Source organism: Fringilla coelebs (assembly GCF_963513975.1).
Source record: "Fringilla coelebs genome assembly, chromosome: 8".
NCBI lineage: Eukaryota > Metazoa > Chordata > Aves > Passeriformes > Fringillidae > Fringilla > Fringilla coelebs.
Genome location: NC_140066.1, coordinates 19,997,390 through 20,011,800, shown reverse-complemented (window position 1 = coordinate 20,011,800; position 14,411 = coordinate 19,997,390). Strand labels below are relative to the sequence as shown.

Below are 14,411 nucleotides of genomic sequence, written 5' to 3'. Positions count from 1 at the left end.
ACAGCGAGCACAGATACAGTGCCAGGTGTTGATCAGTCCATGGCTGCACAGTTTGGCCCATGGCTGTTAAATCATCTGACTGCAGCAGCTTGAAGGTTTTCCTTCAAAAAGCAGATTTTGGCAGTATAGCAGTGGATTTTTTAGATACTTAGAAAATGCAGCTAGGTTAGAGGCTCCAAAGTGGGGTGGAAGGTTTTTCTGACTGCTTGGCATGGAAGGTGCTTAAGAGCTGTACAACATACACTGGTTTTGGGCAGAACATGCTCTGTGTCACTGAGACCTTTAACAGGCCAGGTCTGTGGAACAGCTAATGAGTTCAAAGCTATGTCCTGCCTTTCCTTTCAGGCTCCTGCTGGATGCCATGCACAGATTTTAGCTGTTTCCAAGGGCTGTGTACTGCCTTCCCAGGTACCTCACTTCCAGCTATGCGGCGTTTTGTAGGAACTCCACGTGGCTGTGGGCACTCAGCACTGGCAGGGGTTGATTGCCAGCCTCTGGCGCCCTGTGACCAGCCTTACCTTGCCCTTTCCAGGTCCTGTGGTCAGGGGGGAGCCACGGGACCCTACCCCACACACCCAACACACCGGTGGGCAGGTGAGAGCCAGCCCAGGTAGCTCTCTTCCTGTTTTGGCTGAGTCCTGGTACTGGCTGGAGATTTTGACAGAACCAAAGAAAGTCATCTTTCTTACCACGTAATCTGGAAAAATGTAACCTTTCCAGCAACGTCCCCCCTTCTGTTGAAAGACTTTGTGAGATTTGTACCAATGGGTGTGTGAAAGGGAAAGGCCTCACAGCAAAGCTGCCGGCACTATGCTGCTCCTCTGAATTTAGGAGCTGGGTCCTCTGCACTTGGGGATAGAAGAAAGGTAAGGTGTTTTTTCATGAGAATGATCTCCTTTATTCTGATTTGCTAACCTGAGTAAAAGCAAACTTAAACACGACATCTATATACTGCACGATAAGAAAGACAGGAGTCATGTTTTGTGCAGATTTTTTTTTTTAATGAAGAAGATGCTTTAGTTGTATCAATTTCTGCATTAGAAAAGCATCATACACTCTGAAGGTTGCCTTCCAGAAATGATGGTTCTGTTGTGCTGCTAACCCTTCAGCTCCTACTTTTCTGAAGGGTTCAAACATTAGAAGAGGCTTACAAACATTCCTGAGAACAACAGAGATAATTATTTTTACCTAGAACTGGGAGCTTTTTGTATAGAAGACTTGCCCACATACAAAAACTCCATACACACACAGAAGTGCTTTTATGAAAAATAGAAATTGTATTTGCAGCAGAGTAGAATCTACACAACATCACCTGTATTTCAGATTTAATCAGGTGTAAGGCAGGTAACTTTTTTTTTTCAAGTATTCTTCCTGGTACACTTTGTAGACTCATAACACCAGAGCTTTCCCTTAAAAAAAAAGGAACAGCCCGCATTTTTAATGTATGCAAAACCTTACATTGATCAAATAATGCAGGGCCATGCATTTAAACCATTCCTTTTCTTCAAATTATAACTTCTTTCCTCCTGTAATAAATCCTATAGCTGAAGTCTTATATTGCACCTTTTAGTAAACAAGTCATAAAACTTCAAGTCCTTGTCATAAAACTTCAAGTCCTTAACAACCAAAAAAGGCTAGAACTTCTTTTAAAGGAAAGATATGTAAAAAGTTGTAATTAGTCCTTTTGCATATAATAACTTACTTGAGTTCAATCAGAACTGCCAATGAAAATGTCATATTAAAACTTTGTCATTTATATTAGAGAAATACTCATTCAGAAATAATTTTCAAGTTACTCTGCGTAAGGTTTCTTCCAAACTTAGGTCAGCACTCTCATTGTAAGAGTTTCTACCCTCCTGAGTGCAAGTTTTGCTTTGCTCAGTGTGAGGATTATAGGACAGTCCCGCTTCCTGAGAGCTGAAAATAACTGGATTCAGTTTTTGCTCAATTTTATCAGCTACAGCACACATTTTTAACTCTCTCAGGCTGCGTATTAGGGTTCCATAGGCTCCCTTCATCCCATGGCTTTGATACCAGACTCGAAACATACTAATCTTCTGTTCAGTTGCATCACCAAAATTATCCTGAATGCTCTGGTCTATGGCAGGTTCTGGTACATGGTGGTGACGAACAAATTTCTTGATGTCTGCGAGATTCATTTCATCCACAATAGCAGGAATGTGTCTGCTCAGGTCAAAATCTAGGAGCAGAAAAGGAAATGAATGCACCTGGCTCTTTTATCTTACTGGGTTTTATCACCTGCACTCAGATTTGATACTTCTCCGGTCCAAACCAGATCAAGTTTCAGGTATTTGTGACTCAGTATGGTTTATGTGTGGTTTTTTACAATACATGGCAGGTCTGTTTTTACAGGTTCCTGCCAGATGCTAGGTATTTCAAAGATTCAGGCTTGCAGGCATATTGCTTTCTACCACCTAAAACAGAGCATCAGTTCCCTCTGTAATCTATTCTGTCCTTCTCTATCATGGAAGTGTGGTCACATATCCATTTTTCTCAAAATAACCCTGGAACAGGTCATGAAACAGGACAGGTTTTCTGTTGTGATACAGTTTTGGAGCTTATCTTTTTTCCTGTTGTGTAGCACTCCTGTGGATTTGCTCTTGAACAGAATGTAGGCTTGTGAATCTTCAATCCCACTGTGGACTGCTCCCTAATCATAAATATCCATGGTTGTAGAAACAGTTTGCTGTTCCCTAGTGTCTGTACCACATGCAGAACTGAAATTCCCTTGTAGACAATGAGTAATTGCTCCCTATACAACAGAAATTCCTCCTGAGGCAAGACTTCCATGATGCCACAAAGTGCCTTGATGAGCATTATATAAACCAGTACTTCTTTAGCAAGTGCTCACTTTTGTGCTGGAATGACAGGTCTGGACAGTGGCAAAGAATACACAAAAATACTCTTTTTTTTTCATTTTAGGAATTTTGTATCTGTTTTTTCTTTCTACTGAATTTTGATAAATTATTTGTCTCTCACCTGGAAATATGAGAGCTACCTCTACGAGAGGTTCATTCCCCTGAAAAAAAAAAAAAAAGCAGGAGAGAAATAAGTAGAAACAACTTTTGTAAAACCCCACACTTATATAAGAGGATGAATACATTTCATGGTACTTCTTTGATTTTCTTTTAGTTTTCTGCATGATTCCTGTTTCATGAGAGAGAGAGTCAGACCAGACAGACAGACCTCTTTTGACTTGGGTAAGTTTGGAGAATCACCTCCTGATGCCTAGAATTATGCATGGGGACAGGATCATCCTGGGTTGGTGGAGGTCTGATGATTTATGAAGTTTTGATCATGGTCATGTGACTTAGGAAGCATTCCAACAATCCTGAAGAAGTAATACAGGGTTTCTCTTACTTCTCCCAAAAGAATTCTCCTGGTGAAATTTACTTCATTCGTAGAAGAGAGGCGCACAGATGTTTGGGGAGACCCAGTGCAATTTAAATGGAAAAAAGTTCTTTGCATAAAGCTGAGTTTTTTATGATCAAAGCAACAATACTTACTTGTTTGTAAACTCCATTACTTGAGTCCTGATTGATTGTACGATCCTTCTGTTTTCTCTTGTCTGAAAGAAAAAAAGCATTTTTAAAATCTAGGGTAGGATATCTCTCCTTTGGACTCCAAGAATATAAAATTATATTTGAATAAGCATCTGAATATCTCATTCAGAGTACAATAGGAATAAGTAGGGAGTCACTTACACCAGACTATTGCTCCAGCTATTGCTGGTACTACCAAAACCACCACAGCAATTATCCACCACAGCGTTGCTGGTTCTGTTGGAACATTGGAAAATTTGCATGAAAGTTAAGTCAAGAAATGCAACACAGCAGCACACCAAATTTTAAACAAGACTGTGTCAGATTTTAAAAGCCCTCCTGATGACAAAAGGCAAATATGTTAAAGATGTACTTATGGTGAGCTGCCCCTAAAAGGGGGTAACAGCTCCTACACCTGCCCAGCAATCAAGGGAAAATCATACTCTGCAGGTCAGTAGAGGGCCCTGAGCTCTCAGGAATTACTGTGGCCACTGTGCAGAACAGGATACTTGCAATTTCCTCCCAAAATACAGCACGTGCTGCACCTTGCTGTGTTTTAATTGGTACCTTTCACTCCGCACACAGTGTCTGAAGCTGCAGTACATTGCTTTTCAATTACACCGCTTTCACATCTGCAGAAAATATGAACACAAATTATTAGGGGATTTTTTTTTCTCTCAAGCTGTTTAGAGAACAAATCAAAATTTTCTAAGATGATAAATATGCTGGTTTCATATTTCAAATCCCTGATCTTGGGGTTTAATAGGTATGAAAATGGCATGGAAATTTGTGGCAGTGGGAAAATGTATGAAATTATTTTTCAATGTAACAGTAGATCACACAAAGACAACAGGGAAGCTCAGATACTTTATTAGTCATTTTGAAAAGCATCTACAGACTCAGTGGATATATATTTTTTTCTGCATGCCTTTGGAAAGCTTTCATGGCTGCAAATTGAGCTGATTGAACTCAGCTCAGGTGCAAAGGAAAATTGGTATGCTTTCCCTGAGATTATAGATTACCTTAGCCTCTGTCTTGAAACCAGCTGAAAAAAAATGTGATTGCATATTAACAATTTCATTTGTAGTGACAAAGGCATGAACTTACATGGTACATGGAATGCAAATATCACATCCTGCAGGACTGCAGAAATAGTTCTCTGCACAGGCACACTGCGTGTCCTCTTCTGGGGTACAGTTCTTCACAACCTCCAACCCTAGAAACAGATTTCTTAAGTGTATTAGTCTGAAAAAGCAGGCTTCTGCCCACAAAGCCTTGTCCTCAGACTTGCTGCTAGCTCCACCTCTGCTGGAACTGGCGAGGCGTAGCTTTATAATTCACACACGGAGCTTTTCTAAGGAGCTGGGCTGGCAGAACTGCCAGAGAGACCTCTGCTGGACGGGAGCGCAGAAACCTCATCCACAATGCAGCTCTAAAACCCAGCACACCATGCAGCTTTAAAACCCAGCACACCATGCAGCTCTAAACCTCATCCACAATGCAGCTCTAAAACCCAGCACACCATGCAGCTCTAAAACCCAGCACACAATGCAGCTCTAAAACCCATCACACAATGCAGCTCTAAAACTCATCACACAATGCAGCTCTAAAACCCAGCACACCATGCAGCTCTACAACTCATCCCACAATGCAGCTCTAAAACCCAGCACACAAAGCAGCTCTAAAACCCATCACACAAGGCAGCTCTAGCCAGGAGAGGGCTCATTCAGCACAGCCAAATCCCAATACTTTTTCCCATTTAGTACTGTAAAGCCAGAAGGAAACTCAGATCACAGCCAATCTCCCTACTTGATAATGGAGATGGGTTCTTTGCACTCCCTGACAGAAAAAAAGTTTTACCTTTTCTTGAAGACCTCCAGTGATGAGGAATTCCACTCTCTTTTTTTGGCTAACATATCAAAGTTAAGTATTCCTCTTAGGAATCAAAACAAATTATTAATTTTCTCCTCTCCTCAGTTTATATGATAATGTTATCTCCAGCCATGAAAAAAATACTTCTGCATTAAAAATTACTGTATCTAGCTACTATGAAATCTATTTTAGGCATAGCAAAACAGAACAAATTTTTGAGTTACTACATCCAGTGCCCTGCTGTAATTTAAAACTACTTGATATTTCAAAATTTGATGAAGCCCTACTGTGACATCAGTGCTGAAATAACTCATGAAAATAGTGGATATGAATGATCATAATAATGGTTCACATGGAACTTCAGTGGTAATTTTCCTCTTGCCTATTGTCAGTCTACTGACTTCTCTTCAGCTGCATTACTGTCTGTGCAATATTGTGACTAGCCATCCCATTACCCTTTTCCTCCCTTCAGTTTTAATCATTGTGACACATATAAAATACTGAATTGCTTTACTCTTACCAATTTCATCACCCACACAAAAATGCTTATTATAGCAGAAAATGAGAGGAAAGTTTTCTATCCTAAAGAGGTCCTAAAGGAAGGGGAGAGCACTAAAGATTGATATTCCAACAGGTGATTTGAGCACAACCATATTGGAGTTGAGAACTGTCTCTCCATTCACTAAACCTGATTTTGGGTATGAGGAATGAAGAACTGTCATTCCCTAAATCTAAGCACAGCAGATCTACAGGACACCTGGTGGAACTGGTAGGAGATAAGTTTAACTGATTTAAAAAAAAAAAAATCTGTGATGGGTATTTATGCAACAAGTAATGAATTTCTGCCTTCACCCAGCAGGTTCATGAACAAAGGGCTCATAAATATACTCTGAAATTACTAGGGAGGGATAGATCTTCTAATGTCCTTTCCCTCAGCTGTGGATGCTGACAGACTGCAGGGAACAGACCACAGAAAGCAGACAGGTCAGTTTGTGTTATCCCTAAATAGCCCCTCCTGCTCCCCTGCAGAATGCAGAGCGTGGGGTGGGTGGGTGGGTGGGTCACTGCCCTGCCCCAGGAGGGCTGGCCTGGCAGCCTGACACGTGTCCCACACTGCACCCTGAGCGCCTTTCAAAAGACAACAGTCAGTTCTAACTAACATCATCAATTATGTGAAAGGCTACAAAAAATCATTACTTCTTACACCCCTCTTTTAAACAGAGGGTGAAGAAGAGGGAGAACTTGCCCTCCTTGACTCTAACCGGTTTGTACAGCGTCTGCTTTGCAAGGACTTTGGCTGAGCAAAGGCAGATATATGGAGAAATAATGGACCAAGTATTTTTCTTCCTACTTTGTGCTTGATGAAAGGGAACTGGAGGATAAACTTACCACCTTCTCACAAATTCATTCATGTCCTACCACAAAAAGTTGTCACTCTACATGCTAACCACGACCAGGTATTGTGGAGACTTTTCAGTGAAATCCTGTAGGAAAGAGGAGCCATTGCTACAGTTGCTATTTCTATAGACATACCAAACTTGCTGTCACACAATTTGCATCTCTGACACTTCTCCAAGTCATTAAGATGATCCATGAATTCCTTTCCTTTCTGACACTGAACACAGTGATTGATAACATCTGTTGGGCAGGAGACATTTTTAACAAAACCTGTAGAGACAGAAAACCAACTATTCAGAGAGCAGCCACCAGCTCTGAGACTAACATCAGAATTTCATTTTTAATTCCTAATACTTTTTGATTCCAAATATGGAATGTATATTCTTTCTGCATGTGTAGATGCACTCCAGGAATGTAATATACATAACTTTTGATTATCCCCACTCTTCCTCCAATTTGATACCGAAGGAGAACACACTAAACAAAACTGTACATGAAAAATTGGAAAACCCAGAAATGTATGGAATCCTGTAGACAAAAGCATGTGTTTTCACTTTTTCAACCTCTTTCAAATATGTGTATGTTAATTCTTGGCTCTTTTGTAACAAGCACGTTATGAGAGAACTACTCTCTGCAGTGAGAAATTATTGGTGCATTGAGCTCAAGAAATATCTTTGAAGTGGCTTATGTCCTGTTACAAAACAAAGATACAGCTGGAAAGGAGCACTGCATCCAGGAAACCACCTCATGCCTCTTCAGTATCCCAGCAGAAAGCAGTTGTGCCTGCTGTGGTGTCCCCTGTTAATGACTTTTCAACAGAGTCTTACAATCATACTCACCACGTCTACATTTCTTGCAACACTGACCATCTAAATCGTATTCATCCTCCTTGCAGTTAACTTCCCTCCTGGAAATGACCCTCCTGTTGGATATTATTAGAGCTTCAGTATCATTTTTGCACTGTGTTTCAATAATTAGGAGAGCCACCTAGGAGAGAACAGAAAATTAGACAAAAAAAGTGTTTAGGACTGTGCACTAAAATTGTGTGTTTTAGTACTAGAAGAGTCACAATAATAGTGTTACTCTATAACTAAACATATTAATATTCACTCCCTCATTAAAACTGTTCATTAAGTAAGATTTAATAGACAATGAGGGCCCATATTAAAGCCATGAACCCTACCACTACAAACACTCTCCTTTCAAATTAATTTACAACAGACCCATTTCTTTGAATATTTTACATGGTCAATTGCACTGTAAATTGCATAGTGCTGGGAGTTTTTTGTTTGTTTGTTTTTATTTCTGTCTTTAGGCAGTAGAGGTTTACTAGTGGCCCCTGCCCTGCCTCTTCTCATGATAATAACAAAGCACTGTGGCCCAGAGGCCAAACCATGGTTTTTGTATTATTTTGGAAGAAGGAGGAAGAATAATAAGGATAAATCTGGTATAGTTTGCCTTCTTCTCAGCAATATTTTCTGGTGAATTCTTTATTTACTCTGCATGCACTAAATATGAGATGTCTGTATAACGCAGCTATGGATGCTGACCATAAATTCAGTTAGATGCAAAAAACTCTTTATGTTAAATTACTGAAAAAACAGTTTGGAGATCAAACTGGCTCTCAAGTGAAGGAAGTGTTATCTGTTGCTAACTAACTGATGTAACCAATAAGACCACTGCCTTCTAGGTAACCACTTCTTTTCATCCTATAGTCTATTCACAAGTGAGAAGGCGGAAAAAAATTTATTTCCTTGGCACCTATCTGCTTAAATATATATACTATTAGTTACTGGACTGAAATTAAGAGGGCCTTTCTTTGCACCTGGAGGTGAAACTCCAGCAGCTGAAACAGCATAATTGCACTGGAGAAACTCTGGGAATGGATGCTCAGCCCATCACTTCCTCTTTTTGGTGCTCTCTCATCCTTAGCTGCCAAAGCTTTCAGGGCGCTCTCCTCTGAATGCCAGTGTAATGATGTTAAAAAATTAAAGTCTGCACAGAGGCTTTCAAGTGGATGTGTCAAATTAGAGTGATTTGTTTTCCTTTTGTCTAGGAGAGCTACCTCACTAAACACTGGATTAGTAAGTCCAATTAAAAAATAATCACTAAAATATAGTCAGGGATGGAGGACCAGTCTGGTTTGGTTTTTCCTAAAACAGTATGAAGGAAATGTTGAGAGAGTCATGCAGAAAATAGAATATAATCAAAAAAAGGAAACATATTTCTAAATTACAAATGCCAGTAAAACCTTGCTTCTTTCACCAAATACCTGCAAACAGTGTGTGTGCAGAGACATGTGCTCCTTCACACCAACAAAGCTCTCTGCCTCTTCTTTATGCTTTTATACAAATGGGCTATGCTGGTATGAGGGGCTACAGAAACAGAACATTTTCAGATGGAAGCCCTCTGCTCCTGCTCACGGAGATGAACTTCCTGGTACACTTACAAGAAGTGGGGGTGACTTCTCAGAATTTGACACTCAAGCAGCACCAAACACCTACATTGGTTCTGCTTGCAGGGATGTCTTACAAGATCTTTCTGTGGAAGGAATAATGATAAAACGTTGGAGGCTTTTTTTCAAAGCAACACCCGAATTTTTTCAAACATTTTTCCTCCTGGATTTGCATCCTCGTAAAAGCAATCCATTTGCTATTTACAAATTTTGGTGTGTCTCATAGGAAAAAAAAACCCAGAAGAAGGTCAATAGTCATTCAGCTTCCTGTGCACACCTTAGTTGTTTTTTCTGTTGCCACTGAGCAGTGAACATTAATATCAGAAAGGAAGCAGTTTAGGGGCTTTTATACAGGCAGGGATGATAGGTGCTTTTTTATGACATGTACATTCAAGCAGTGGTTGTATGTTTTCAGCCTAGAATGAGTCACAGAGATCCTCTTTTAACTTTCTCAACCTAACAAAATTAGTTTTGGTGTCTAAACTGGAGACTTAGATTGCACTAAGCAGTCAATGGGAATAAGATCAATCAGCTGGGGGCATCTACCCTCAGCAGAACCCCTAAAGATATGAGCCCAGATTTTCTGGTTTTGCTGCATTTGCATTGCCCAGAAAATGAAAAGAGTTTTCTACCTGCTCCTCTCCAACAGGGTCCTCCAAATGCTTTCACCAACAGGTATTTTCTAAGGACACTCTTATAAAACCTGTTTTCATCTGCATTTCTAGGGCACAGCGACAAGAACTTTCATTCCTTTTTATACTCCTATCATTTGGGATTCTCGGGCCTCCAGTTCTTCCTCTGTCAAAGGATTCTTCGTGACATCTCAGTCTGTTTCAACAGAAAAGCTTCTGCAAGACACAGCTTATAGGTATGTAATCTCAGCTTTGGAAGTGTGTGAACCTGTAATTTGCATACAGGACTTCTTAAAACTTTACAATGTCAACCCTGAGGAAAAAAAAGTCTCTGTTTCCTCCTGTTATCTTTATAATACATTATATTTTTAGCAAGCCCCTTCTCCCATTTCTCATCTATAAATGCTGATGGATGAGAAGACTGATGGTTACAGTTTGTGGCTTTTTTTTTTTCCACTCCACATTTGTTACATGGACCAAGGTGCATGAGCTCATCAGGGGCTTTCTAAGTGTTAAAAAAGGAGGAGGAGGGATTTTTCTCACTTTTTTTTTTGCCTCGTGGAAGTTAAGCTGCTAGAACTAGCTTCATTTTAATATGCTTTTCTCTGTAATTAATCTCCCTTGCATTAACTCTGTCAGGCTGGCCTTTTGAAAGAGTAATTTCACTCAAAGAGTAATCTTAAGACGATTCTCTAGTCCAATTCTTTCACTATGACAAGAAATTTCTCCTTCCAAAACCTCGAGTATCATTTTTCCTCCAAGTCTTTTTTTTCTCCCACCAAGGCTGAATCTCAGTTAGTACCAAAATAACCTCTAAAAATAGTACTTCACATTCTAAAATCTTTTATGAAAAGAACAAAAAGAATCCAGTTCGATTTTTTAAAGCTCAACAACGGGAGTTAGTATTTCCCCACATCTAGAAGCACCCTGAGCTTGTTAAATTGCAAGGGAAATGTGTGTGTTTAGTGACTGTGAGAGCAAATAGCCTCAGACTGTTCAGCACCTCAAAACACACACTGCTCAAGTTCAATCCCTTTCATATCTCAGCTGACTCACATGCAAACTGAAACAACATGGGAGTTGCATGCAGCCCAGCTCCCATTGTGCTGGGAGTTGTATGATTGGTTATTTTGTGGGGTTTTGCTTTTAGAAGTACTGTACTACTGAGCACCTAGTAAATACTACGCTATTTGGAGAGTTGGGAGAGATATTAACAGCTCTCACCTCACTTTGTTGAAGCTAAGCATGAATTAGAGCTCGACAGATAGAAATCTAGCAACTCTCACCCTTTTCCTTTTCTAACACAAAATGGTTTTCTTACAATATTCTCTCTGCTCAGTGAGTTACTGCAAAGACAAAGGTGGTTACTGTGGAAACGTGCACAGACATGTTTCCAGAATTGGGGCCCTTATACTTTTCACTTGAGTCTTGGGTCATCCCCCCATTTTATGGCAGTTTATGTAAATGTGTGTGTTAGTTTTCCATGATTTGAGGAAGAGAGGTCAATGCAGTAAGGCAGGAGCCTTGTTTTCAAAGGTATGTCTTCTGAACTTCCAGAAAGCTGCCTGCCCTGTGGTCATATCATAATCACAAAATATTTGCATAACAGTTCACTCTCTGGCCTGTTCCTTTGGAGGGCTGTCTTGAGGTGATTTTATGGTGGTACTCCATTCCCTGATGGCCTGCTGCATGGCCAGGAGTGGGTGAAGATGAACCAGGAGGCTGGGCTGGAGCCTGGGAAGGCAGGGCGGGCTCGGTTCAGCTCTGTCTCTCTGGAGTGCTTGGGGCTGTGACTTGGACTGTAGCTCACTGCCTTTGCTCCAGCTGTATCCCTCCTTGCTCAGGCAAGAAGCTCTTTTTTGTCTTTCCCCACCTTTTCCCCTGGACTTCAGCAGAAGTAATTCAGTGGTTTCTTTTTGGGGTTTTTTTTTTTGCACTTGATCTGTTTTGGCTTGTGATCCAGGGAGCCTACGGGGGTGGTGGGAAAGACCCAGGCCAGCAAATAAAGGGCACTAAAACCCACCAGTTTCACCTGCTGTGAGGAGCAGACCAATGCCAGCAGCTCAACAGGTTCCTAGCTACTTTTTGCCTGAGTTACTGTGAGGATATTTTTTCTTCCCTTTCCTGAGATAAAGGGAGCAGCCACCATCCTTGCCCCCAGCCATGGGGCTGGGTTGGGGACATGGGGTACAAGGTTCAATTTATTTTTTCTCTCCCACGCCTTGTGGGTATCTTGTTTTGTTAATAAACAGGGTTTCCTTTCACTTTCACCCGCTAGTATTAATTTATCTCGTTGGCGAAAAGGGATTATTGGAGCCCTTCTCTTTAGAGGAAACATTCATTCCAGAGCATTTTCTCTCCTAAAATGTCTCTAAACTGATACAAGTTTGTCTCTCCATGGTATGTAGTTTTGTAGCTTTTTCTACATGGGGAACTCAGATGTTTTCTAACTTCATAGACCATTGCTATTTTTGCATGACTATCCCTAAATCTTCTTTTACTTGAGTGCAGCATGGAGTTCCTTGCAAAACTGAGGTCTCGTTCCACAAACTGTTTTCACATTCTGGTTTAACCAAATAATATGTCAAATTCTGACCAAGTTTACTATTTTATAAGTAGTGAAACAGCATGCTAATTAAAACAAAAACCTTTTTATAAATAGAAATTATGTAGGAATGCTAGAGTCTTTCTAAGGTATACTGAAATTTGGAACAACTGGAAAATAAGAAGAGAAATTATATATTCTCTGGAGCAGTGTTACAAACGAAAGTATTTTTAATCTTGAGACATATATTCTGACTAGTTCTAACATACTGAGGCTACACTGACATTTCTGTCACTAGTTGGCTGCTCCTGTACAGGAAAAGGTGATACACACTTCTGTCAGCAGATGTATTTGTATTTAACTATGCTTTGATGATTTGTTCAGGGTCAGGGATAGAGCTCTCTAAAATACTTTTAGTATTTTAGTACATGTTACCCAGTTGATCAGACCACAATTTGAGTGGTTAATACATTAAGACTTGATTTTAACCTGACAAACGACAGAACTGCTAATCAAACTGTGTTGATTAGCAATAAAAGCACATTGCGAAGAGACTTCGGAGGTCAGCTGCAGTGAGGTGTCTCTGGAACGGGAGAATTGGGCTGGGAAAGCAATGTGTTCTACACGCACACTTCCAGGTGGCTGTGCTGTCCAGCAGGGCTCGCTGCCACCCGCCTCACCCCCGGCAGCCTGGGCTCGGGGAGCGGGGCTGCCTCGGGGCGCATCCCGGGCCAGGGCAGCCACAGGTCCCTGCACCTGCCCGGCTCTGCTGCCCTGGCGCTCCCCGCCGCTGCAGCAACGCACCCGGACCGGCGGAGACCCTGTGCTGGCCACTCACACACTTCCTTACTGGCGGCTGCCGCTCGGAATGGATCTTTGCCAAGGTAACTTCACTGATGACAGTGAGACACGAGACCGAAGCTCTGGGAAGCCGCAGGGACTCACTGCGTGCACAGGCATGGCTCAGGCAAAAGGGAAGGCCCTGCCCTACTGCTCCCAGTAAACGCTGTACACTGACGCCAGGCTTGGACTATCCCTCTAGCTTCTCCTGGGTCACTGTCATAGCGATTCAAACTCCTCCCCCACAAGTATTTACTTTTATGTTGCTTTCCCAGCTCGGCGGTAGGGATCCACTGAGGTGCAGCGCAGGTCGGCTCCCACCGAGCCCGGTTTTAGCCCGGGCATGTCCCGCACCTGCCCGTCCTGGCAGAGCGGGGACTCCGCCTGCCTCATCCGCGGCTCCGGCCGCTCTGGGTGCCTGCGGACCAGCGCCAGCTGTCCCTGGGTGCCCCCACCTACAGCTCACCATCCGACAGCCGCCTGCATCCATCCCCCTTTTCTTCCGTCCGCTTTACAAACACGCACTTCACTGAGCACCCTTCAGAAGTGCCTGAACTTGAAAGTGAGTTTTTTCCCCTTAAAACCTCGTCTAACGAATTGACTGAAATGCCGGTAACAAGTGTGCCACGGCCGGTGGCGAGCAGCAACCGGGCAGCGCTCCTCGCCCGGCGGCGCCGCACTCCTCGTCCCCGCCCTGCCCCGCCGTCCCTGCCGGGGCTGTCCCCGCCGCCCGCCCGCTGTCCCCCTCGGGCGGACACTTACGAGGAGCAGGGCAAGGAGCCCTCGGGCCACGCCGCCGCCGTCCCGCACCGTCCCCATGCCGCCACTGCCCGGCACTCTGCGACGGGAAGTGGCCCGAGCTGCCCGCGCCCTGCCCACCGGCTCCTCCCAGGTTGGCAAACACGGCCCGGCCCGCCCGGCACGGCACGGCCCGGCACGGCACGGAGCGGGGGCTGGGCTGGGCCGGCCGTGGGGCCGGGCAGCCGGGGCACGGTGATCCGGCTCCGGGCAGGGGCTCCGGCCGCCAGGGGAGCCGCGGACACCGGCGGGACAGCCCCGAGCCCAGCGCCCCGCGGTGACCGGGAGCGAGGGCACGGAGCTGCCCC

At 43.0% G+C, this 14,411-nt stretch overlaps 1 protein-coding gene across 1 annotated transcript; it reads right to left on the bottom strand.

Moving 5' to 3' along the window:
* Nucleotides 1-1,090: 1,090 nt before the first annotated feature.
* FAS (Fas cell surface death receptor) lies at nucleotides 1,091-14,136 on the bottom strand. Its single transcript, XM_084209939.1, has 9 exons — nucleotides 14,068-14,136; nucleotides 7,673-7,820; nucleotides 6,969-7,103; nucleotides 4,671-4,779; nucleotides 4,131-4,195; nucleotides 3,726-3,800; nucleotides 3,528-3,589; nucleotides 3,001-3,040; nucleotides 1,091-2,200 (listed from the first exon to the last, which is right to left on the bottom strand). Exons 1-9 carry the CDS (start codon nucleotides 14,122-14,124, stop codon nucleotides 1,788-1,790), a joined length of 1,104 nt encoding a protein of 367 aa, XP_084066065.1. The 5' UTR covers nucleotides 14,125-14,136; the 3' UTR covers nucleotides 1,091-1,787.
* Nucleotides 14,137-14,411: the final 275 nt, after the last annotated feature.

Bases quoted from the DNA above. Each gene is read 5' to 3' on its own strand.
- FAS (XM_084209939.1), bottom strand. From the start codon at position 14,124: ATGGGGACGGTGCGGGACGGCGGCGGCGTGGCCCGAGGGCTCCTTGCC. The intron at 3,801-4,130 runs GTACCAATTAAA...ATGTTCCAACAG, and splicing joins CACTGTGTGCGGAGTGAAAG to AACCAGCAACGCTGTGGTGG. The intron at 3,041-3,527 runs GTAAGTATTGTT...TTTTTTTTTCAG, and splicing joins GTAATGGAGTTTACAAACAA to GGGAATGAACCTCTCGTAGA.